This window comes from Scylla paramamosain, chromosome 36, assembly GCF_035594125.1.
Source record: "Scylla paramamosain isolate STU-SP2022 chromosome 36, ASM3559412v1, whole genome shotgun sequence".
Taxonomy (NCBI): Eukaryota; Metazoa; Arthropoda; class Malacostraca; order Decapoda; family Portunidae; genus Scylla; species Scylla paramamosain.
In genome coordinates this window covers 14,745,768-14,770,626 of record NC_087186.1, presented here as the reverse complement: position 1 = coordinate 14,770,626, position 24,859 = coordinate 14,745,768, and the positions used below count along the sequence as shown (strand labels likewise).

General features: G+C 39.0%; 3 protein-coding genes across 7 annotated transcripts in view; 1 reads left to right on the top strand and 2 right to left on the bottom strand.

Moving 5' to 3' along the window:
* The window catches only part of LOC135091072 (5-hydroxytryptamine receptor 2B-like), a 126,749-nt gene extending 118,378 nt beyond the window's left edge, over positions 1-8,371 (bottom strand). The window contains 1 exon segment of the mRNA XM_063988433.1: positions 7,518-8,371. The gene's annotated coding sequence lies outside the window, so the exon portion shown is untranslated.
* LOC135091071 (uncharacterized) overlaps positions 1-24,859 on the top strand; it is a 53,837-nt gene that overhangs the window by 11,339 nt on the left and 17,639 nt on the right. The gene's annotated exons all lie outside the window — the stretch shown is intronic.
* On the bottom strand, positions 13,608-22,793 carry LOC135091063 (beta-1,3-galactosyltransferase 1-like). Of its 5 annotated transcripts, XM_063988414.1 has the most exons (7): positions 22,665-22,793; positions 22,112-22,299; positions 20,950-21,024; positions 19,330-19,438; positions 18,692-18,842; positions 16,936-16,953; positions 13,608-16,557 (listed from the first exon to the last, which is right to left on the bottom strand). In XM_063988414.1, the coding sequence occupies exons 4-7, from the start codon at positions 19,417-19,419 to the stop codon at positions 15,542-15,544; spliced, it is 1,275 nt and encodes a 424-aa protein (XP_063844484.1). In that variant the 5' UTR covers positions 19,420-19,438; positions 20,950-21,024; positions 22,112-22,299; positions 22,665-22,793; the 3' UTR covers positions 13,608-15,541. The 5 variants fall into 5 exon arrangements, with proteins under 5 accessions (XP_063844484.1, XP_063844485.1, XP_063844488.1 ...); XM_063988415.1 differs by lacking the exon at positions 22,665-22,793 and having other exon boundaries at positions 20,946-21,024; positions 22,112-22,388; XM_063988418.1 differs by lacking the exons at positions 19,330-19,438; positions 22,665-22,793 and having other exon boundaries at positions 22,112-22,389.

Sequence of the window (24,859 nt, the reverse complement as noted above, 5' to 3'; positions counted from 1 at the left end):
GTGTGTGTGTGCGTGCGTGTTTGTAAATGAGGCCCACCAAAACAAGTGGTAAGCTGTCGCACTGATAAAAACAAGGGAGGTGCTAAAATAAAACTACCGCAGGGTCGTAACAAATAACTGAGTCTCTGGCCGCGAGATGGCGAGGCGGGAATGATACGAGGAAATCAACAGAAATAGACGTGCAGAGAAATTGCTGGTGTGTCAGAGAGAGAGAGAGAGAGAGAGAGAGAGAGAGAGAGAGTAGCACAAAAAAAAAAACACGAGCAGTAACAAAATAGTACAAAAAAAAAAAAAAAAATGACGAGAGAGAGAAATGGAGACAAACACACAAACAGACACACACACAGAGAGAGAGAGACAGAGAGAGAGAGAGAGAGAGAGAGAGAGAGAGAGAGAGAGAGAGAGAGAGAAACATAACAAACACAATAACACAAACAGTAGCAGCTGTCCTAGTAACAGATGACAACAAACACAATAACACAAACAGTAGCAGCCGTCTTAGTAACAGAACATAACAAACACAATAACACAAACAGTAGCAGCCGTCCTAGTAACAGATGACGCTTGTGGACAGAAATAGTACAGCGCTGAACACGACCAAAAGGTGACCGTGAGATTGCTTCCACATCCTCGCTCCTAGACTCTCCACTTTTTTCACTTTTTCTCCGCCATCCGTATCCTTAGGGGTGGAATGAACTTCAGGGAGAGATGAATGCTGATGGAGGTGACCTATCGTGATGAATAACAAATAGCCGTAGGGGGATGGAGAGCAAGAAATGGAGGTTTACATACGCGAGGTGAGAGAAATATTGTCTCACTTTTGTGCGCTCCCATCTCTTGCTGCTTCACACTTTGGCTGTTAATGGGACGCGTGTTTTCATTTTCAGCAAACCTAGGCGATTTAATTCCACAAAACTTAAACTACTAGTCCTAAAAAACTTTACTTTAGATATTGGATGATACCTTTGGCTGTGAATCCTGTTACTGATCCTTTCACTGCTACATAAAACAATTAGCAGCACCAGAAGCAATGCATGAAGTCTTTATAGGCATCTACAAGAACATAGGGAGGAAAAAGAATATATTTTGTAATTTCTTCCCAGTTTAAAGATTGTAGGTGGCTGTGGAACAAGTAGAGATGTCTCAGTGATTAGTAATTAAGGGAACACGTATCAAAATAGCAGTTAAAGGGTTTAAAATTGTTATATAACCTTAAACTAAACTACAATATCAACCTGAGAAGCTGTAGCCGTCAGAGAGTTAAGGGAGGGCACTGGTAAAGAGTTGTGTGTGATATTTGGGCGTATGGAAAAATATTGCAGGTTGAAGAAAAAGTTGTGAGGCAGGGAATGAAAGGAAGGTGACGTGACAGATGGAAGGAAGGGTGTGTAAAATTACGTAAATGAAAAGGTTTGACTTGGTGGGAATAGATGAATGGAAGGGAGTGAAAAATGTGACGTTGGAAGTAGTAGTTGTAGTTGTAGTAGTAGTAGTAGTAGTAGTAATATATATTCATAAACAATCGCCACATTTCTAATTTTATCATCATCATAATCATCAACACCACCATCACCATCATCATCATCATCATCATCATCAATAACAACAACAACAACAATCACTACCACTACGTACGTACAACAATTTTTCCCACCACCACAAACTTGGAAGCTTAAACATTTCCTAAAACCATCCCAACTACTTTTCTTTTCCCACTCAACCTTTTTATTCGTGCTGCTTAACTTTCATTTCCCTTCCCCCTTTTTTTTTTTTTTTTTTTCTACCGTTCCTTTTTTTCCGGCAGGCATTCCAGTGAGCGGGCTGGTGTCGGAAAATGTAGCAGATTTATGCAGAACCCGATACTTTGTGGCAAATGTTTACTCATGTTTTTGTCTGTGTAATGTTTGGGCTGCTGTTTAGGTGCCTCATTTGTAACCTCCCCTTGTGTGTGTGTGTGTCTGTGTGTGTGGTTGGGTGGGTGGGTAAGAATTTCTATTTCTTCTACATATCTCTCTCTCTCTCTCTCTCTCTCTCTCTCTCTCTCTCTCTCTCTCTCTCTCTCTCTCTCTCTCTCTCTCTCTCTCTTTTATTATTCTCTCATTTCCTCCATTTCTCTCAGTCCAATATTTAGTCCCTCCTTCCCTTCCTCCTCCTACTATTATCCTTCCCTCCCCTCTTCCTTCCATCCTTCCATCTTTCCTTCCTTCCTTCTTTCTTTCTCAGTCTTTTTTCCTTCGTTCCTTCCTTCGTTCCTTCCTTCTTTCCTTCCTTCCTTCCTTCCTTCCTTCCTTCCTTCCTTCCTTCCATTTCTTTACCCCTCATCCACCTGCACAATTTTACTCTGCTCTCATCTCTTCCCGTCTCTTATCTCCCTCCTCCTCCCCTTCCCCCTTTCCCTTCCCCTTTCCCCACTTCGCCCTTCCCCTTCCCTTCCCTCCTGACCATGGTGCCTCGGGGGAAGAGCTGGAATGCCTTGCAGTTGGAAGGGAATATCGTAAGAACGTTGATGGCGCGAAATAAGTCAGCAAAGAAATTGATTTGGAGCGGAAATTTGCGACGAAGAGGAATGTGATAAGCTTGCCTTCTGCTCGGAATGGAATTGATATCTTGCTAGTTGATTTAGCAAAGGGAACGGAGGAATGGGGTAAAGAATAAGATTGATTACCCCTACAAAACCAGCTAAGATACGGTTTTTTTTAAGTAGGACTGGTTTCAGATTACTCTTTACAATGTACAGTTATTAATATCTTACTAGTTGACTTAGCAAACAGGAAAATTGAGTGATACATAACAAAATCACATCGGAAGAGCGGCAACGACTGTTTTTAAGTAGGAATTTGCGACGAGTAACAACGTAGTGGTTTCAGATCACTCTTTGCAATGGACTTAATATCTTTGTGGTTGACTTAGCAAAGGAAATGAAAGAATGGAGTAAAAAAATCAGGTAATCATAACGAAATGCAGCTAAGATATTGTTTTTAAGTAGGAATCTGCGACGAATAAGAATGTAATAACTTGAAACTCTTCCGGAAATTAAATAAATATCACTGCAATTGACTTAGCAGGGAAAACAGGAGGATGGAGTAACAAATAAAGTGGCCACAACAGAAGCCAACAGAGACGTATTTAAGCAGAAATTTGTGACGAATAAGAACGTAATCACTTGAAATTCTTCGCAAGGAATGAGGAAGAATTCAGTAACTTATCTATCTGTTTGGATTGGGGTTAATATAGTGGACTTGCCCAATAAGGAGGAAAATATAGTACTAAAAAAAAACAGATCAAGAATGACATTGATTTTAAGCAGAAATTTATGAATAAAAGGAATGCGATAATTTTAGCATCTTTAAGATTTAAAATTAATGTCGTTGTAGATTTAGTGGAAAGAAGAAGAAGAAGAAGAAGAAGAAGAAGAAGAAGAAGAAGAAGAAGAAGAAGAAGAAAGAAAGATGTATGAGGAAGGCAAGAATGATATTGATTTGAGTCATAAACTTACAACATGGATGAAGAATGTGATAACCTTAGCATGTGGAATTCATATCTTAGTAGTGCACTTGTGAAAAAAAAAAAAAAATAGATAAAAAGAAATAATAAAAATAAAAATATAAGGTAAATAAAAACAGGAACTGATCGATTAGTAATACAAGGAAAAACTAAAACGTCAACTACAAACAGCACTTACTGGAACACCAAACGAGAATATGTAAGTACCAGTTAGAAAAATCCTGGTATCTTGGAATGGGAATGTAAGGGGAAACCAAGTACATTTAAGCTAAGCAAACTGAGCCCATAAAGGGAAGTAACAGAAGGCGGAGACAAGTCAGTTGGAATGTGGAGGCGTAGGACTCAGGCAGATTGACAATAAGGAGTCAGTTGCAATGAGATCGAGGGGCAAAACCAAGCAATCTGAAGGAGGCGGTTCCGAATGTACGAGTGGGAAAGAGAAGGGAGAAAAAGACGATCTGGTGTTTTTGTAGATGTGCGGGTGGATGGGTAGGTGGATAGGTGGATAGGTACGTCAGTGCTTAGATAGGTGGATGAATGGATAAGTTTATTGATGTATTGGTAGATAGATAGTTAAGTAGATAAATTGATATTGATTGATTTTCTTTTTGTTGATTCATTGTTTGATATATAAATACGTAAATGGATAGATAATTAGGTAGATAGATGTATAGGTAGACAGATAGATAGATAGATAGATAGGCAGGTAGATAGGTAGCTAGGTAAGTAGATAATTTGAAGCATATATAGTTAGGAAGGTTGACTGATAAACTTACACACACACACACACACACACACACACACACACACACACACACACACACACACACACACACACACACACACACACACACACACACACATACATACAGAAACACTTCGCTTGTAACCTGAGTGTCAATTTGAATGCTACACCGGCTTGGCGAGGAAAAAGCTTAACGAAAACAAACAAACAGACAGACAGACAGACAAACAACCGATATGTCAAACTGTCTATCTTTCTATCTATCTGTTTGTCTACTCGAGTATTTAAGAAACACATCCATCTATTTTTGCATCTGTTTGTTTATCTGTCTGTCTGTCTATCTATCTATCTATCTATCTATCTATCTATCTATCTATCTATCTATCTATCTATCTATCTATCCATCTATCCATCTATGTATCTCAGCTTGCCTTTCTGCACAGTCCATCTCTCCTGTGTATCTATATCCACATAAGTCCAACCCATATATTTTTAGTTAATTTTAGGTCATACTCTAAGCTACTTACTAAATTTTTATATATTTTCTTGTTTACACACACCTTTTGTCCATCTATATATCTTCGTGTCTACTATCTATACATCTGTGCACTCGTCTACCTGTACTCTACATATACTCGTATTTAGTGTTTCTGTCTGATGTTCGATAATATACTAACACACGTACGATAGATCACACAAACCAGCACTTACACACCTACTTGCCTAAATAAAAGAATGAGTAGATAATATGTAAAAAATATGAATAATAATGAAATAAATGATAAATAAGTAAGAGAAATTAAATTTTAAAAAATCACACACCTAAACTACCCAAATTTGCAGCTCATTTTGTATCTCTGATCTGACCTACGTACTGAAACACCACTCAACCGTTCATCCATCACCCAGCATTATGCATTCACCTCTGTTCATTCGTAACCCCGTGCAAAACGCCAAACACAGAGCCGTGCCGCGTAAACAGGCTCGTGGTGCGGAAAGTGATTGCAGTGGAAGGAACAAAGGGCCTGAATGAAAGGGAATTACAGAATGCGAGGAAGCGAAGCGGTCTCCGTAATAATAGAATGATGACCGGATTAGTGCGGGTAAGAGGCGACGAGCTCCTGGCGATTGGGTGTCCCTTCTGGATACGACGGGGAAGAGGAGGATGTGAAGGGTATAGGGTGAAGATGCGACGAGAAAGAGGATGAGGATGCACAGTTTATATGGGGATGTGACGAGAAGATGAGGTTGTGAAGAGTATGCAAGGATAATTGATGAGGATTTGAGGAGTGTTGTAGTGAAAATATGGCTGGGGTGATGCGGGAAGAATGTGAACAGGAGACAAGGATGATGTGAAGGAATTGTAGTTAGAATGTGAACAGTATGTGATGAATTTGCTGCTGGGGTGTGAAGGGTGTGCAGTGAAAATGCGGCGAAGATCCGAAGAGTATGTAGTGACGATGATGATGTGTTTACAAAGAGAATGTGAAGAGGATTAGGTGATGATCTGACGGAAACACGAGAAAAACGGATGTGAGAGAAATGCGACACGTATGCGAAGAGGGTGAACGAAAAATAATGATAAAAATGCAAAGACGACATGAAGATACAAAAGATGTGAAGAGAATGTGAAAAGAATGCAGAAATAATAATGAAGAGGATTCCGTGTGGATTTGGAGAAGATGCAAGGACAGGTGTATGCAAATTGGCAGGTAAGATGAAAGTGCAGGTGTGACGTGACAGATTCATATTAAGTTCTTGATTACACCTTGATTATAAAAGTGGTGATTGCACTGAGAGGTGAACGTGTAGTATAACTATAGCGAGAAGTTAAATGAGGAACGTAATTTGGAACTAAATTACGTGATGTGTTATGATAATTAGTGCTTGATGGCACCTTGATTATAAGACTAGTGATTACAGGTACATATGAACTTATAATTGTAACTAATAATCAGATGAAACAACGAAAATGGAGATAAAGAATATTAGAAACACTTTTAAAACTAATATTTATATAATCGGCTGAAAGATTATAGAAAAAATCAAACTGAACTGGAAAACCTAACTTACCAATACCTAGTCAGATAAAAAAGAAGAAGAAAAAAAAAATACTGAAATTCATGTACATTTGCCCCGAGAAATGATGTCACCAAGTCCATTGCATCCCATGTCTTTGAATCTAATAATATTGACCCCTTCACTACAATACGAAACAATGAACAAAGTCAGAAGCAATGCATGAAATCTTTATAAGCATCTACGAGAAAGAAGGGAATTAAAAAGAAGAGATTTTTTTTTCAATTTCTACCCGATATAACGACTGGAACAAGTAAAGATGTCTCAGAGTGATAAGTAACTAAGAAAAGCTGTGCCAGATAATAGTCAAAGGTTTATTGAGCTAATGAACTACCTCACGTCCAAGAGTTTCACACATACCAAGAGGATCTGTGGCTGTGGCTGCGATTGGTGGAGTAAATCGTCTGATGCTTATTTTTGGCCTGAAACTGCGTACAATGGCACCATTTCTCCGGACAACTGTGCATAGGTGACTGACGCATAAAAGACTTGACAAATCTATTTCAGAATATCGTCGAATCTAACATCTTTCCCTTTATTTTCCCTCACCTGTGAAATCCCGTTATTTTTTTTCCTTTTCTTATTCTTTCCCCTTAACATCCCTATCCCCTATTTTCCTCTTTTCCTTAATTTCCTATCATCTTTTCTCTCTTTTCCCTTCTTTTTTCCTGTATTCCTCTTTTCTTTTTCTCTCTTTTCTCTCTCCATTACTAACGTCTCCCTAATTCCTAGCCTTCTCTTTCTCTCTGTTCCCTATTTTCTTCTCAGCATCTCTTGTTCCCTGTGTTTTCCTCCCTTAATGTCTCCTCTATCTTTTTCCTCCCTCCCATTCCTTCCTAACATCTTCTGCCTTTTCTTATCTTAGTTTTTTTCCTTCTTATTGCCTATATTTCCTTGCTTATCCCCTTATCTTTTCTCTTCCTTTTATTCCCTCCCCCAATTCCCTATCTTTCACTTTAATCTCTTACCTTTCCCTTCTTTTTATTCCCTTCCATTTCCCTCTCCCCTTCTCTCGTACCTTTCCTCCCCTAACATCAATTCCTCGACCCCCCACCCCACCCCCTCTCTTATCTCCCCTTCGTGACGTCAACAAGAGAATCATCCCGCTCCCTCCTTTGCTCCCCATCCTCCCCCAGAGCCTCCGACAGGTGAATTCAGGTGTAACAAAGCAATTCATGGACGTACGTACCTGGTATGGGCAGGTGAGGGTCGAGGTGCCTGGGACGGGCTGGTTTTATTTAAGTATTAGTTTTCTTTTTCTTTTTCTTTTTTTCTATGTCGTTAAAACACAATACGATACGATTGTTTGACAGTTAGGTTAGTTTTGCTTTTTACAGAGGTTGTGTCTAGTTTGTTTTTTCTTTCTTTTTTTTTCTTTATGTTTTTTTTTCCAGTTTCTTTTTCTGTTTCAGTGTGAATTGGCGTGTTTTTTTGTTTCTTTTTTTAGCTTCTTCTGTGAGTTAGTTTGCCCGATGAGCGTAACGAAAGCAAGTTTAGCTTTAGCGGTGATGGTGGCGGTTGTGGCGATGGAGTTACGAGTGAGTGAGAGGTGAGGTGAGCGACCCACACCAGCGTTCATTATCCTCCACTCACTCACTCACTCACCACAACCTCACACACCGCACACCATGCACCACACACCGCACACACACCCAGACACATGCCAGACCCACACTTGACACTTTATCCTGACCCCACGCCACGCTACACACGAAGAGAGACAGACACCTGAGCGCTCGCTAGACCAACAGGTGTGTGTGAGAGTGAAGGGAGCGCGGGAGTGTGTTGGTGTGCGCGACTCCCAGCCCTCACTGACCCCGCCGAAGCCGCCTCCACCTCTGCCGCCGCCCTGCGCACGGAGACACGGAGACAGACGCGCTGGCAGGTTCATGGGTAGCCTCGGGTATGCATGGCAGGGTGGTAGGGTGTGTGTGTGTGTGTGTGTGTGTGTGTGTGTGTGTGTGTGTGTGTGTGTGTGTGCTTACCTCTCAACTTTTATCGCTTTTTTTTCTGCCTTGTCGTTGTTGTTGTTTGTTTTCCTCCCACTCATGATGGAAAAATATTTGCTCTCTCTCTCTCTCTCTCTCTCTCTCTCTCTCTCTCTCTCTCTCTCTCTCTCTCTCTCTCTCTCCTCCTCACCCTCGTTTTCACCATCTAAAAACAAAGAAAGTCATATTAAGACACCCACTTGCAAGGAATAATATGAAAAGTTTAACACTAACTGCAAATGGCTTTAGGTACGTTGGGTTGAAACTTCTTGCTCTCACATTCAAGTATAGATGTGTTAGCAAGACGTGCTGGAAAGAGTCACTCACACTCACTGTCTCCCAGCGCCCGCCCTTCCATCCATCTCTCCCCTTGTGTGATTTGGTTGCGAGTTTTGGTGGTGGTGGTGGTGGTGGTGGTTGTTCGTGGTGTTCCAGAGAGTTGACTGACTAATGGATGGATGGATGGATGAATGGATTGGTTAAGTGGTTTGCTTGTTTAAGGTGCTGCACTTGTGGGGTGATGTAAGACTTGGTGGATAAATAGATAGATAGATAGATAGATAGATAGATAGATAGATAGATGTACCTAAATGCAGGCATACATATAGCGAAAGAGAAAGATACAAAAATTATTATAGTACAAACTGAAAGAAAACGAGGTCAGTTGAAATAATGAAAACTAGCAAAAAGTACGGTAAACAGAATTCGTCATCTAAAACTGCTAAGAAACAAAAGAAACACGAGTTACAATGAATATATAAAACTGGACACAGAATCACGACTGGAGGAAAGATAAACCATAGTAATTGGACTTGAAAGTGAGGGAGACCAAAAATAAACACAGAAATCTGATGAAGAGAGTTGAGCACGCATCCACACTGACACACACACACACACACACACACACAGAAGGTTTACGAGGGATTTGTGGAAGCAGAACAAGACAGATGAAGGTAAATACATAGTTTGAAATGGAAAGGCTTGTAATCAGTGTCCCCGTGAGCTGCCCTGCCCCCAATCGCGCGGGATCCGGGCAGGCTCAGAGAATGCAGATTGAGGGACACTGGGGAAAAAAGTAAGACAGGAACTTGTTGTCTATATTGCCGGCAAAAAGAGAGAGAGAGAGAGAGAGAGAGAGAGAGAGAGAGAGAGAGAGAGTTAATATTCTAGACGGTGGTAATGGACGTGAATAGGAAAGCTAGGTAAGGAAAACTGTACTCACCCCATTTTAGACTCAAAAAGGTGGAACATAACACACATAATAATAATAATAATAATAATAATAATAATAATAATAATAATAACAACAACCCTTTCATTGCTATACAATTTGCTCCTCTAATCGTTCAAAACTTTATAGGTATTTTTACACTTCAGCCTTTATGTCTATTTTCGTTCCTTGGGAAAGACAAAATCAACCTTTCATTATTTTCCTCCTTCATGCCCATGCTAACAGTTATTCATGCTAATCGGCTGATTTCTTTTTATGTAAAATAATGTTTACACCAAATTGAGTTTCCCCTTAAAATGAGGCATTTAAGTTAAGACCTTAATAGTGATTCCTGCTTTATGCCACTGTAGGAATAAGAATGTATTGTATAGGGTTCCCAGTTGTCTTACATTATTGTTCCTCATCTCATTGTATTGGCAAGGGTGCAGAGGAGAGGGCATCTACTTACTTTGCCTTAATGTAGCAATTAAAAGTACAATGTATAAGGTTCCCAGTTCTCTTAGATTATTGTCACCGTATCTCATTGTATTAGGAAGAGTACAGACTTGTTTAATTGTCTCACCACTAGAGCAAGAGTACAACATTGAGATTCTCATTCCTCTTGGATTAGCTATTGTCATCTTGTCATTGTAGGAATAAATGTATAAGATTCACAGTCCTCTTGAATTATTGTTACCTTGTCTCATTGCAAGAGTAAGAATAGAGGGTTTCAAGTCCTCTTAGATGGGTCACAGTCACCATGTCTCATTGTAAGGGTACAGAATGGACAGTTCCCATTCCTCTCAGTCAGATGAAGGTTATAAAAGATAAACAGTTAAATTCATCTGTTTATTTATTTCTGTTATAATGATATCAATAGGCAGTGATGGTTTGGGCTTGGCTAAGAAAAAAGTGCATATGATGTTTGTTTCTGTGTTCAATACAATCAGATCATAAGCTTTTTTGATTTATGGTGTAACAGCTTGATAGAGTATTGCATTGATAAGCTGCAAAATAACAGTGAATGTATTAACTTTTTTCTTCCTTCCAGTCAACCTTCACTCTCCAGCACCAGTGTTCTGTCTTTCCCTCTCCCATAACTACTGTACACACATTCACAAAAATGCATCATATTTTTCTTGATTTCATAGTACAGTCATGGACAAAAGTTCATTAACTCACACCACTTACTTCACTGTGCTTCATGCTTTCCCTCCATTGCCAATCTATCTGTTGTTAGGTTTTCTGTGGAGACTGAGAGGAAACAAACACAAGGGATGTGAGTGACAAGTCAACAATTGACCACAAGTGTACACTTGAATGGAAACATTTCCTAATGCCTGAAGTTTGTTTGATTGTTGATAAAGGTCATATGAACTGCTTTTTCAGTACTGAATTCAATATGTAATTGTCATCTCAACACACAGTAAAGATATTAATGGCACATTCACATGCTGTGTGGTCAGCATGGATGTGAGTATTAACCAGTTTATTGGCACAAAAAGTCTTTTAATAATACTTCATAAAAGTCCATGAAACTCAAAATTACTGTTGCCTTTGGGCATCAAACAGTTAATCATTCTTACAAAATACTTCCTGAACCAATTGTGAGTCTTGTAATAGAAGTAACTTTTCAGTGGCTGTAGAAGTCTTAACTGTTGAGACACAAACATTCATGACACAAGGTTAGATTTACGACACACAAGTCTGAAAAATGTGACAATAACATCCTGGTTCTATAAGTAAGTTGGGTGTCCTTAAAGGTTCTCAGCACAATAATACATTAGTGGCATAACATCAGTGTCCTTTGTGACCTGTGATGGACACAAATTTAAGAAACATTCAGATTGAGTTAAAGCACCACAACAAAGAGGTCACATGGTGCTGGCCAGGCTTATGACAGCACTCCCTCTCCCACCAAGACAATACTGTGGACCAGGATCAAACGTGTAACCTTTTCATGAGCTGAGCACAATACAACAAAGCTACTCAGCATCATCTAATCAATAAACTATATATTGATAGTGTAAGGCTGTATAGTTGTGGTTTATGTAAGGTCAAGAAACAACCACACCCATTGCCATTTTGTGTTTTCTCTCAATCTAAAGTCCTCTGATCCATTCTCAGCCTCCTCACGAAGCCTGGCAATTGATGGATTCTTAGCAGATCATGGGACTTGAGATTAAAGAGGAATTCTAAACAAAGTCAAAGTCAGTGTATGTAGAAAGTGATTAAACTTCCCATCTTGACAAAACCATACAGCCAGTCATTCTTATACTCTTAATATTGTGCACAATGATTCACACACCCCCTTACTTGAGTTAAGTCCTACCAACATATAAACAAACAGAAGTAAATGCATGAATGAACATTTTCCTCAGATCTCAGAGAAAGTACACATGCAAGATTTCTGCAGTATACTGTGGCAATAATGTGGCACTGAGACACTTACAACTATGAGACAGTAAAGCCACATACTTCAGATCTCAGCCTGAAAGTAAAGCACTGCTGTCTCAAAACTGACAAACAATAGTGGTGAAAAAATGCAACATTTCTTTGTTATAACCGACTCGTGTATTATTAGAGTAAGAGACACTCAAAGCTGAAATCTAAATGTATGTATACCTAAATAATGAAAAATTATAACACCACACAAGGAATGTAAAATATGAAACATGCATGACACAAGTGTTCATGATAACAGTGCACTGTCAATACATTCTGAATAATTGTCTTCACTTTTGACAGCTGTTCATACAAAGATGACATCACCATGCAGTCAGTCACAACATATGATGGCATTCATCCAAGTACATTTCATTACTGAATTCCAAATATTATAATAAACATCAGGAAAGTTTACATCAATTATTTTGTAAATATTCAACATAAAAAAAAAAAAAAAGGAATCCAGTTTAACAAATACACACATCACATTGCCTTCACTTTCATTTAACTACAAAAGAAAGAATGAATTTATGAATATAGGGTATAACTAGATTAAAAAAGATAACATTTAGTAATAGAAAAAGTGCCACCAACAGTAAAATCACAGGTTTCTACTGATGCTGGAAAACATTGTTTTCATATTGTGGCACTCAATTAATTATGCATATGTATAATCCCTTGTCTTTTGATCTTTCCATTATCAAACATTCATGTTATTGTTAGGACTTCACTGTGAGATTCATTCATTTTCAAAGGACAAAGTTCACTTAGATTAAAACAGTAATTTTTCACACCTTCATGTACAGTATAGAGTAATGTATTAATTAGTTATGATATGTCTTATGTAATTCACACAAACAAATGGCAGTCTGTAAAATGGAGAGAGGGAGAGAGAGAGAGGGAAGGTGGAGGTAAAAAATGAATATGTGAAAAGAGATAAATTATAACAGCTAATCTTCCTAAATACAATGCAAGGATTCCTGAGGACACCTGATTCTACAGTCCTGAATGAATCAGTGAAAATCTAGTGACAGGAGAATCAAGCCTGAGCAGAATCCACTCAGGTGGTCATCTTGCCTGCCACAGGTCAGATCCCTGGTGAAGGCCTCTCAGGGCCACAGGCTTATCATGCCTTCAGATCAGCTTCTCAGTGTTTCTATGAAATGCCAGAGAGAGAGAGAGAGAGAGAGAGAGAGAGAGAGAGAGAGAGAGAGAGAGAGAGAGAGAGAGAGAGAGAGAGAGAGAGAGAGAGAGAGAGAGAGAGAGAGAGAGAGAGAGAGAGAGAGAGAGAGAGAGAGAGAGAGAGAGAGAGAGAGAGAGAGAGAGAGAGAGAGAGAGAGAGAGAGAGAGAGAGAGAGAGAGAGAGAGAGAGAGAGAGAGAGAGAGAGAGAGGATGATTGATTGAGAGAGAGAGAGAGAGAGAGAGAGAGAGAGAGAGAGAGAGAGAGAGAGAGAGAGAGAGAGAGAGAGAGAGAGAGAGAGAGAGAGAGAGAGAGAGAGAGAGAGAGAGAGAGAGAGAGAGAGAGAGAGAGAGAGAGAGAGAGAGAGAGAGAGAGAGAGAGAGAGAGAGAGAGAGAGAGAGAGAGAGAGAGATATATATATATATATATATATATATATATATATATATATATATATATATATATATATATATATATATTTTGATTGATTGATTTACCAATCTATATAACTGGTTAACATATCCCTTAAAGTCAGGTAACTGAGACAAAACATCACACCTTGTCCCATTGCTGGGTTAATAACAGAGAGAAGATCCCAGTCTCCTTGCTCTGTACATGTTAGTCACCTTTCAAAACAAGTACCAGGCACTTGCACACTGGCACAATTCTTAGAAACAGAGATTAGACATAGACAGACTGGTAGATATTTAAACTGATAGATTAAAAAAAAAGAGGCTTAAGTAAGAAAAAGAAGGCCTAACTCTGAAACTGTTTTTATGCAAGGCTAAACTTGTGTAACAACAATTGCTAAGTTCACATCACTCTTTATGTCATTTTGGGAGGCAAAATGTTTGTGTGTCAACCTTGTCCATCTGGTGACTGCTGGAGACCATACAGTTGGAAGATACGAGTATATACCATAAAGTGAACAAAGACAACACACAGCACCTCATTATAGAGCTTCTCAAAACAATGATGACAATGTGTGAAGTGAACAAGTGTTACATTCCCAGCCAACACTACAACCTGCAGGTGTGTGGGTGATGGGAGGACAAGGTGTGATGCTGCAGTACCTGAACCAATGCCCGTCTGGTAACCACAACACTTCACCTCTCAGATCACTTCCCTATGGGCTCATCTGACCCTCAACAAATAATGTGGCCATAAGGTCTGCCTCAGAGGCACTAACACATAACACTTTTGTGTTAGAGTGAGTGTATTTACATATATCTGTAAATGGCTTATAGCACATTACATGATTGTATACTGATATAATGCACAGCAGTATATAATTTTGGCAGACTGCCATAGCATAAAAAAAGACTAGGACATGTCAGCAACAAAGCAAGGCCATTGTGACTAGGTGCTTGTGTTGTGATACTGAACAGCTCTCTTCATATAACTCTTCATAATAAACTCTTCATATATTTATCACAGACACAGATTGCTCAGGTATCATTGAGATTCAACACAATGAGAATCTTTACAGTTACAGTTTATCACCAATGATTTGATTGAGGATGGTGGAGTAACTCAATACTTACACTATAACTTGGTAGTGCAGACGTCCACCAAGATAATGTAGTGAATTACGATTTGCCTTGTGGTGTGTGGGAATACAATGGCACTTATAACACTGCAAAAGCTATCAGCTATGTACACAGCCTCTTTGGATAAAAATCTGAATAAATATTAAAACTATTTATGTAACTAGTTAGTTTTCTACCTTTTTATCCTAAATCTCCACACACAAGATGGAGGATTGCCATAAACTACTTTGTATTAATAGTTAAAAATCTTATTCTTCCTCCCATCAAAATGAAACAAAGACCTCAACCTTTAAACAGCTGCTGCCTTGACACCTTCACCTCTCACATTCACAGAAAAATAAGACTGATGGTTTGAGTGTATTGAGTGTCTGAATATTAACAGGATCTGTGAGTGTTTACTGGGCAAGGATGAGTATGTAAGGAGAATGTAAGGTACTGTAGTGGTTTGCGCTGAGGATTTACAATAGCGTGGTGGATAGGGCTTCATGTGTCAAAAAAATGCATATTTTCAAGGATGGGCAGCTGTGTGTTATGAAAGAAGCTGAGTCACAGTTAATAAGGGAGGTCTCTGTCATTTTAGTACTTTTAAACTGCAGAGGTGATACGAACAAAGAATGAATATCTGAAGATCTTGTACAAATCTACTTTTGCACTGAGAAAGCAGCAAATGCTAGATGCTCTAATGCTTCAAGGCCAATACTTGATGTCTAGCAATATTTAAAAATATCCTTTTTCTTGAGAATAGCATATTAAGTACAAGTAAATATTGTGATGAAATATAAATATATTGCTGAAACATTCAGCGACTTCAACAATAATGAGCCTTGCAAAAAGTTTCAGCTCCAGCTACATTTAGTTGGAAAATAACTTCTAATCTGAGATTTCTTCAAAGGGTTACATTTTGCAAGAATACTTGGTTGATTCAACATATTCCATAGTCTTGCCATTTCCAGAGGAACAACCTCATGACCCATTATCACCTCCTTGAACACACAGGGACTGTTACCCCGGGGCTGGTAGCTAAACCCTATGTTATCAGATGGGCGAACTCCAATCTTTTTAGCACAAATTCCAGTCAGGAAGACATCTTCCAGGTGGAAATAAGGTGTACTCACTGCAGTATCCAGGAGAGGCTTGACCAGGTCCCCAGACATGACATAGCCTGTGCCAGAGAGATAGTTTGGGTACTTGCCCTCTCGAAACATGTAGCGCGGCGTGTACCACTTGGACCACTGGTTGTGGATAGGCCGCGCCCCACAGATGAGGGTGCCGGCCAGGTAGGACGTGGTGGCTGTCTTGTTGAGGAGACTGTACTGCAGGTTAGGAACATTGAGGAATATGTCATCATCCACCTTCATGACATACTGAGCCTTGGGGCAGTGCTGCTGAACCCACTTGAGCATGAACACTGTCTTGAGGGTGAGATTAGTGTAAGAGTCTACAAAGTCCTCCACCAACACATCACCAAACCGGCGGCTTTCCTCTATAACTGAGCTGCTGATTGGATTGTCCCCAGCAGTCCTCCCCAGCAAGAACACCATCTTGGCTTTCCTGGGAGGTGGAGCATGTGCTGTCAGCACATTGAGGTGCTTTTTGGTGGTCTTGTTGTTCCTTTGTGGTGGTTGGGTATCACTGGCAAGGACAAGAGAGAGGTCACTGCCAGCCCATTGTCCCCATGTCCTCCTGATTATGTCTCTCTCCAGGCTGTGGTTTACAGCACTGGGAATCATGATGATGACAAAGGGTGGGTCTTCACACAGCTTGGTGGGTTGGAGGAGTGCTGTGGGACGGTCAGGCCTCACGTACACAGCAATGTCTCGCTCTGCACTGGAGGCCCAAGCAAATAGTGGAGCTGAAAGATAATAAAGAGAACTATAGTACAGATTGAATCATACAATTCCACTTTTTTCATATAACTGTCATAATGAGCCTCTCATACAATGATGATTAGGAAGTTTAATATTTTGCATTCAAATTATTGTCATAACTTTGACACAGTTGTATTTGAAAGACTAATCTTAGTATAACTTAAATGTTATGATTTGCTTGGTATTACGTTATTGTGGTACAGTACTGTTACAAAAAATCTTTCCACTGAAAATTTACCTGGTAACCTGCTTACTTTCACTAAGAAGTCTAGTTAAAATTAGCATATAAGGATAATTCACATTCATGCAGATTGGTGGCAGCAGATGCTGAAAGTTGTGAACAATAGCACTCTCATACATACCCAAGCAGCCTTTCCACCCTAAGCATTTCAACATGTCAAGTGTTTAGAGCAGAAGCAGTGATGATGCAGGTGGTAGTGCCAAGAAATGCCAGCCCATCACAATGGAAGCTTAAGTGGGCATAATAAGTAAAGTGGAGCATTTACATGTCAAAATTGTCTGAAACTAAGACATTGATCTTTGTGTACCAATAGTACAGCAAGGTAAAATTGGAGATATTAATTTTGTTATTACTAATAGTACTTCATGAACAAAACAGTAATTAGAGGTTGTTCAGAAAACATGAAACATCACAAGAAAAACATTGCTTATATGAGCATGGCCAAATCTTGAGTGGTCCAACACCAAGACACTGATCCACACACACTAACAGTACACCAGTGGAATGGCAGTGTTGGACTTTGGAACAAATGGACTTATGAATGAATGGCCTTTTGGAACAGAACCTGTTTGTAAGTAGATCAACAGATTTATTTATAACAATTAATAACAATTGCACATCTTTTTCTATGCTCTGAGTTGAGTGCAAAAACTAAAATGTTGATTGCATAAGGACCAGTAAGAAATCAGATAAGCATGTTATTATCCCTCCATGCACCTTTTTGTGAGGGAAGCAATAACAGAACACTATGATGCTGGATGGGACACAAATGTAGCAACACACACAGTAAACACAACCAGACATGCCACAACTGCTGAAGCTGTGAGGTGCAGACCACCACAATAATGCCAACACATGCCTGCAAGATGAGTGTGGAATGAAGGCTAACATTCAAAGAGTGGACATAATTCTATTGGAGCAGTGCTTGTGGTGTGAATGAGAAGGAGTGTGAATGTATGACCGGTAGCAATGATGATTCAGTGCAAATGTCCAAGTATTTAATAAATAAATACATATGACAGAATAATACAAAAAGTGTATGTAGTCATAGGATAATGTTACAAAAAACGGTCACTTGCTTACAACTGAAAAACTGCCACACTGAATACAATCACAACATTCAGTAAATGGAGACATTTAATACGTACATAAAAACAGATGGACAAAATAACTGAAGAACATACCCCTCCACACTGCAGCTGCATTATTCAAGCAAATTTGATAAAATATATTAATGACTACATAAATCACACTGTTAATCTGTCATTGTTATATCATCCTGATGAGTTTCTGGCTAGATTATATTTTTTTAATTCAAAATTGATCAGATTAGGTTTATTGGTCTTGTAATGTTATGGTGTGTGTGTGTGTGTGTGTGTGTGTGTGTGTGTGTGTGTGTGTGTGTGTGTGTGTGTGTGTGTGTGTGTGTGTGTGTGTGGGCCAGTGCATGTGCATTTATTTATGGAAAATGACATCACACTCTCCCATCTTCCTTCCTTATCTGGTCAGTCATTACTTTACTTTAGACTCAAGAATATCCTTCATGTTCCCTACTCTGTCATTAAGGTGATTCCACTTATCATTACATCAACAAGATTAATGTGATATCAATGATTTTATCTCAAATATTCATGTTTGTTATGTCATATCTTCTGATTGGTGGCTTCATCTGTGTGTCTGGGTAGTGGTACAGTGTCAGCATTATAATGGAAGCAAGCAGTAAGGCATGCAGTATTTCACATCACTGGTACTGAGGTTAGGCTGACGAATGTTTTGACTGCACACCAACATATCACCAAGCTATGGGATAAATTATCTCAGTACAGCAAGATAAGCTTTCATCACCAGTAAGACAAACTCATTAAGAATGAACTCACTTGGCTTTCGAGGAATTAAGTTGGCCATCTGAAAGAAGATGAAGACAAAGGCTGACAGGACCAAGAGGAGGATGAAGACAGGCTGGGAGCACCCGGACCGCCTCCCGATGTAGGTGCGCTGGACTGTCCGGCTGAGGCGCCCAACTCCCATCTGCACCAAAACTCATATTAATTCGAGCAGGCTCCAAAGGCCACCCTGTGTGGGACTGCTGGCCTTTTATAGATAGATAGGTTGCATTAGGATATAAGCCACTTTTAACAAGCTCTAGTGGAAGCCATTGGGGTGTTCAATGTGTTTTCATGCTTCTACATAATCAATGGGAAAACTCCTATGAGAACCGAAATACTCATCTCTGTGGTCTTTGAAGATAGTCTCAATTAGAGAGTAAAGTGTTTCAAAAAACAGGCCATTGCATGCAAGTATGTCATTACTAAAGTGTACTGATGAAGGCTTTGTGTGACGGCAGTGTGTAATGTAACTCGTGAGGTACATCCAAAGTATTAGGATGCAAGATTTGCCATCAACAATATTTCTATAATTTATTGAGAAGCAACTGATTCTCAAGAAGCTGAGATTACATTTGTCTGCATATGAGGTGGTGTAGTGTGGTGGCAGCAAGTGGCAGTTCTGCACTTACTGTCTGGTTATGGTGGTGGGTGACACTTCCATTGTTCTGGTGACTTTGGGATGCAGGAAGGGAAGGTAACATCTCAGAGTGGCATGCCATCACTTGTTGCTTAAGAAATCTAGGCACATACAAAGAAATAATGAAATATAACATAACACAAGAAAAGTAAATAAAACTTGGTGCATCACTACTAAAAAAAAAAGGAAAAAAAAGAAAGAAAAATAGAGAAAACTGTAGCACAATTCTAATTCAGAATAGCCCCACATTAGCTGCTTCATGGGATAGGCTGACTTGTGGAGATAAAGGAATGCTAGAAATAAAGTAAAAGTCAACTGTTCTCTTTGACCTTCATAGCACAGATGCATAAATTTTGTGCAGGAATCAAGGAATAAGTAAATATAAAATAGGAGAACTGATAAAAGTTTAATAAGCATTTGTGGATGTCCACTCCTTCTAATGATAAAAATATGCTTGCTTTAGGATCTACCATGTAGGAATGGACTTCATAAAATGTATCATGATGCAGGTTTTTGTTAAATATGCAATAGAAGCTAAATTTGAGATAAAGAAAAGAAATGTACCCAATGTCCCTGGATAGATTAGTTCCCAATAGAGCTGTTCTATATTAGTAAAAGTTTGCTGCCCATGCATGAACTACAGACACTACAGAATCGTAAATATATTTAAGATTGTTACGGCATTCGAGTTTCTCTGCAACTAAAGACAAAAATTCCATTCACTCTTAAATTATTGCATGCTTACACCACTGAATGACAAGAAAATTGTGTGGCTGTATACTAGGGTATTCTGTGTGGTTTCAGATTATTTTAATTAGTGTATATGCAAATGTTCTAAATATAGCATCTCTATATATGGAAATAAGAAGTGCTCTTAAGGAAGCTGTACTGAAGGCAATGCCAAATACTGCCCAAATGACAGGGCATTATAGTTGTTTAATCTCAAAATTGTTTCTCATGCATGTCCGAATGCATGTAATAGGAAATTTACAGGAAATAGTGTAACAAATAAAATTATGAGTTGCGTCCCAAGACACCTGGTGTTTATTTCAAAGAAGTGAAGACTCAGTGCACTTAGTGAGAGGAAGTATGGTTTTCCTGATGAAGCAATCAGCTAATGGAATGCAGTGACTGGCAAAGTTGTGTGTGCAAGGAGCATTCACAGCTTTGAGATAAATAAGAGAAATTAACTTTAAAGGTGGGACATTATGAGCTTGAGTCAATCCTGTAAAAAATACAATTAGGTAAGAACACACCACAGAGGGTCCTGAACACTAGCTGTGACTTTGATGGTGATCACACTGAGAGGGTGGAGGAGCACAACTCACTTGAACCATCACTTGCCACAGATGTTGCTCACTGTTAGCAGGTTCACTCTGATACCATAACAGTACGAACACTGACTTAATGAGATGGATGGGGAAACAAAACATACGAGTCACCAATTATAAGGCTGTACTTGTGGATCTTGAGGAAATATAGGGAAAATGTTTTATGAAATTAAGCATTATGTTAGGCAATGATAATAATAGTTTATAGTATTCTACAATGTTCTAATGCATCTGAAGGTCATTATTTTGTCACATATTTTATGTATGTAATATATACCTACAATGTTGAGCTGATAAATTAATTGTTGTCCGGATGAGTATTAAGGTGAAGGAAGCTCGTGGTTTTCATCTGGGCCCTGAAAATATGAAGCAAGTTAGAAGCAACAAAAAAAATAACTAAACACAGATTGACCAGTGGTTCTCCAGTGATGCATGAATCATTCACTCTGACCAAGGTAACTGACTGCATGGTTATGACTTAACCCTCTCACCAACACCACCATTTGTGAGCTATAAGCATGAAAATAACAGAATTGCCAGGATTTGTGATGACTGAGAAAACCAGAACCTGATATTAGTGCACTGGTGAAGTTTGGTCTAAGTTTTTAATAATCCTGCTGAAATGAAGCCAATTGTTAGGAAGTTCCCAGTTAGGTTAGAGTAGGTTATGCTAGAAAATAACCCATTTTCAAATTATGGCATCTCATCCTTAGACTTTCCATGAATGCCCAAATTTGGCTTTCCTCACTCTAAAACCCCGCTTTCCCACCAAGACCCAAGCTCATGGGGTATAGAGAAGAAAGGAAGATGGGATGTATTATATTAAACTAATTTTACCAGTTAGGATAGTGTACCAGGGGGGATATAGGAGGCAGAGATCCCCATTTAGCAAGGTTAGTGACTTAAAAAGATTAGGATAGCGTAACAGGGGTATGGGTGTGTGGATATTCCGTTTTTTTTTTTTTTTTTTTTTTTTTCTTTAGGGATTTCCCCAAAAGCAATGTTTTCCCAGACTTGGTTTCCAAAATCTGGCATCCCCCATCCTGAAACCACGCATTCCCATCAGGTCCCCAAGTTTCCTTGTCCTGGAGAGGGGCGGCAATATACATAATGAGCCACTATTGGCAATATTTACCGAAATTCTAACATGGCGTAATATTAAGATTAGTTTAACTGGGCAAGGTAAAAATTCACAAGCCCCGTACAAGTCCAGCCTACCATAGAGTGGCCGAGACACTAGAAGACCTAAGTACAGTAAGGAACAAGGAAAGTTAAGCCACATGATCTTCTATAGGTGCCTGAGTCAAGTACACCACTGACCGACTGACTGATTGCCTGAACAGCCTTACCCTCTGGTACTTGAACTAGATCACCGGTTCAGTCTGCCTTCAGTCTAGCGAGTTTAGCCAGTGCAATATAGTGTATGTTGGTATGTACACCTACCTGGAGAGTTCATTGTGTTGTGAGAGCCGTTGTGGTGGGCGGCTCTACGGGACTGGAAAGGGGCTGGTTCACGAGTACTCAATGGGTTATACAGTCCCCTTCAAGGTCTCTCTCTCTCTCTCTCTTTCCCTTTTTCTCTTTTCATCAGGTTCCTCATCTCAGCACTCTCCTTACATGGCCTGGCGAGTCTGCAGTGGTTAATGATAATAGTTATGTTATCATTTTAATGTTTCCGTGCTAACATGATAAACTGAGGAGTTTAATGAGAGCCGGGAAAATACTTAATTGAGGGAAGAAAGGTGCCTACGTGGTGTATATCTATAACAGATATTTATTTATTTATTTATTTCAAGTTAAGATTAGAGGGACAATTATTAATTTATGTGACAAGTTGCTGAAATTGTAGTAGCCGAACTGTGTAACTGCCGAATTATGTGATAGCTTCAAAACACACTACTAATACTACTACTACTACTTTAAAAAAAAAAAACTCAATTTTATCTCTCTCAGGAATGAACTACATTTAGAATATTCTGTGGTCTTCTAATCTTACTTTGCTGTGTTGTTGTTTAGGCAGTAGAGAATTAGGGGCTCGGCAAGGCAGCAGTGAGGCGGTACACTTCCTCCACACAGCAGACTTGCTTCCAAGGGCCTGCAATGCTCTGTAAGTGGTCTGGTCGAGGAGAGGAAAGACGTGCAAGCGAATAGAAATGAATTTCGAACAGCAACAGAACTTTAGGTCCCAGCATAGCGAAGACTAAGATTACTACTACTTCTACTACTTCTACTACTACTACTACTACTACTACTACTACTACTTCTACTTCTACCACTACTATTACTACTACTACTACTACTTCTACCACTACTATTACTACTACTACTACTACTACTACTAATAATAATAATAATAATTGTTGTTGTTGTTGTTGTTGTTGTTGTTGTTGTTGTTGTTGTTGTTGTTGTCCAATACACTAAAGGAATTCGCCTTGGATTTAATAATTATTTATAAAACTACAAGATAAAAATGTTTATACACATATAAGAATGTAAGTTATGAAAACGAGATAAAAAATACTTATGACAGTAGCATTTATTACTTTATTACACTGGTATGCATAGTAGATAGAACTGATAGGAAAGAATTGATTCTCAAATTATTAAATATAGTGGTGAAAATGAATAGACTCAATAATCTGGTTGTTAATGCTGAGTATTTTTTTTTCTTTTTTTTTTCTTCTCTTTTTAGATTGTTCTCATGTACAGCAACAAACATTTCAATTTAAGTGCGAACTACATTTCGTCATTTTATTCACACTGAGGCAATGCAGACTAATTAACGTATATTCTGCTACACTGAGAACAATATCGGGTGCAAATCAGAGACCCAGCGAGACCATCACAGATGATAATGTTGCACGGAAAAAAAAAAAAGCTCGCCTTTTCAAACAGGGATTATACTGTAAAGCTAGAAAAGTGTACAAAAATTATCATGTCCTTGTGTTTTTTATTACTTTTTTTCTTTTTCTTTCTTCATTGGGGATATTCTTGTTCAACTATCGTCATAACCATGGGATCATTCTTGAATCCTTCAATAATATGCGAAAAAAAAGTCGTCGAGATAAGATATTTAAATGCAACATCTCTGTGTTTTCTGCCTGATGCTACTATTGTAACTAACTGAAGGACCTTTTGAAATTGCCGTGGCCATTTCGCTTTTGTTTTATTACTGAATAGTTTGGGTTCCTCCTTTATATTAATTTCCTTAACGGCGCAAAATATAGCCTACTGACAATGCCTTAGATAAAGATGCCATGACGTCCAGTGAATTTAAGTTCAATGAAACGAATATAAATTAACGCGTGGACCAGTGAACTGTTATTCAAATTTCCGCAAATACCAAGAGATGACGCTTTCCCAAACCTTGTGGCATCGCATTGAACTTTAAATAATAATAGAAGTTATTAGGGTTTTCCAAGGATGTTTTTTTTCTTTTTTTATCTTTCTGGTGCATTCGTTCTCCATCGTCAGTAAGAAAAACGGCCATGGTAACCCATCCAATCACCTGCATGGCCTTGCAAAGTTCATATCTCGAGACCGCCTGAGAATGCCGGCCAAGATGACGAGATCTCCCAAGTGATGCTTCAAAGCTTCCGTTTTCTCAGAGCTCCGCCAGAAACGCATTCTCTATAAACATGCTAGTCATTTAGATCATTAGAAAATAAGGGAAGCTGCTAGAAGCCTCCAGGCCTACACGTGACAGTCCCTGTATGAAATATACCCATCTGTTTCAACCTGTCATCCTTATCCATAAATGTGTCTAATCATCTTTTGAGCAATAATATTTGGACATTACTTCGCGCTCTTTCTCCCCACCCATGTCCTTACGCCCCCTACTCTCCAGTTTAAGAACCATTGCTGTGAGAGAGAGAGAGAGAGAGAGAGAGAGAGAGAGATGTGAAACATGGACGTTTTAATATTACCCTTTCCTAAACAATATTTGTAATACGTAATGATGCCTTCGGTTATGATTATTTTCTTTATGCATCACTTAAAGGAAAACATTTCATCTGACCTGTTCCCCCTCCATATACTCCACTGGTGCGTCCCGTCTCAGCTGTGTCGTCTCCCTCAATACTCCATCCGTGTACTCTCAGTGCCACCCCGTACCTCATACAGTAACATTCATTCATATTCTGTATATATGTCTGTTACTGTATTTATGTTCCCTGGAGTGAGCATACCACG

Coding starts and splice junctions, on each gene's coding strand:
- LOC135091063 (XM_063988414.1), bottom strand. CDS start 19,419: ATGGCATGCCACTCTGAGATGTTACCTTCCCTTCCTGCATCCCAAAGT. Junction 18,843..19,329: donor CCCACCACCATAACCAGACA/GTAAGTGCAGAA, acceptor GTTTTGGTGCAG/ATGGGAGTTGGGCGCCTCAG.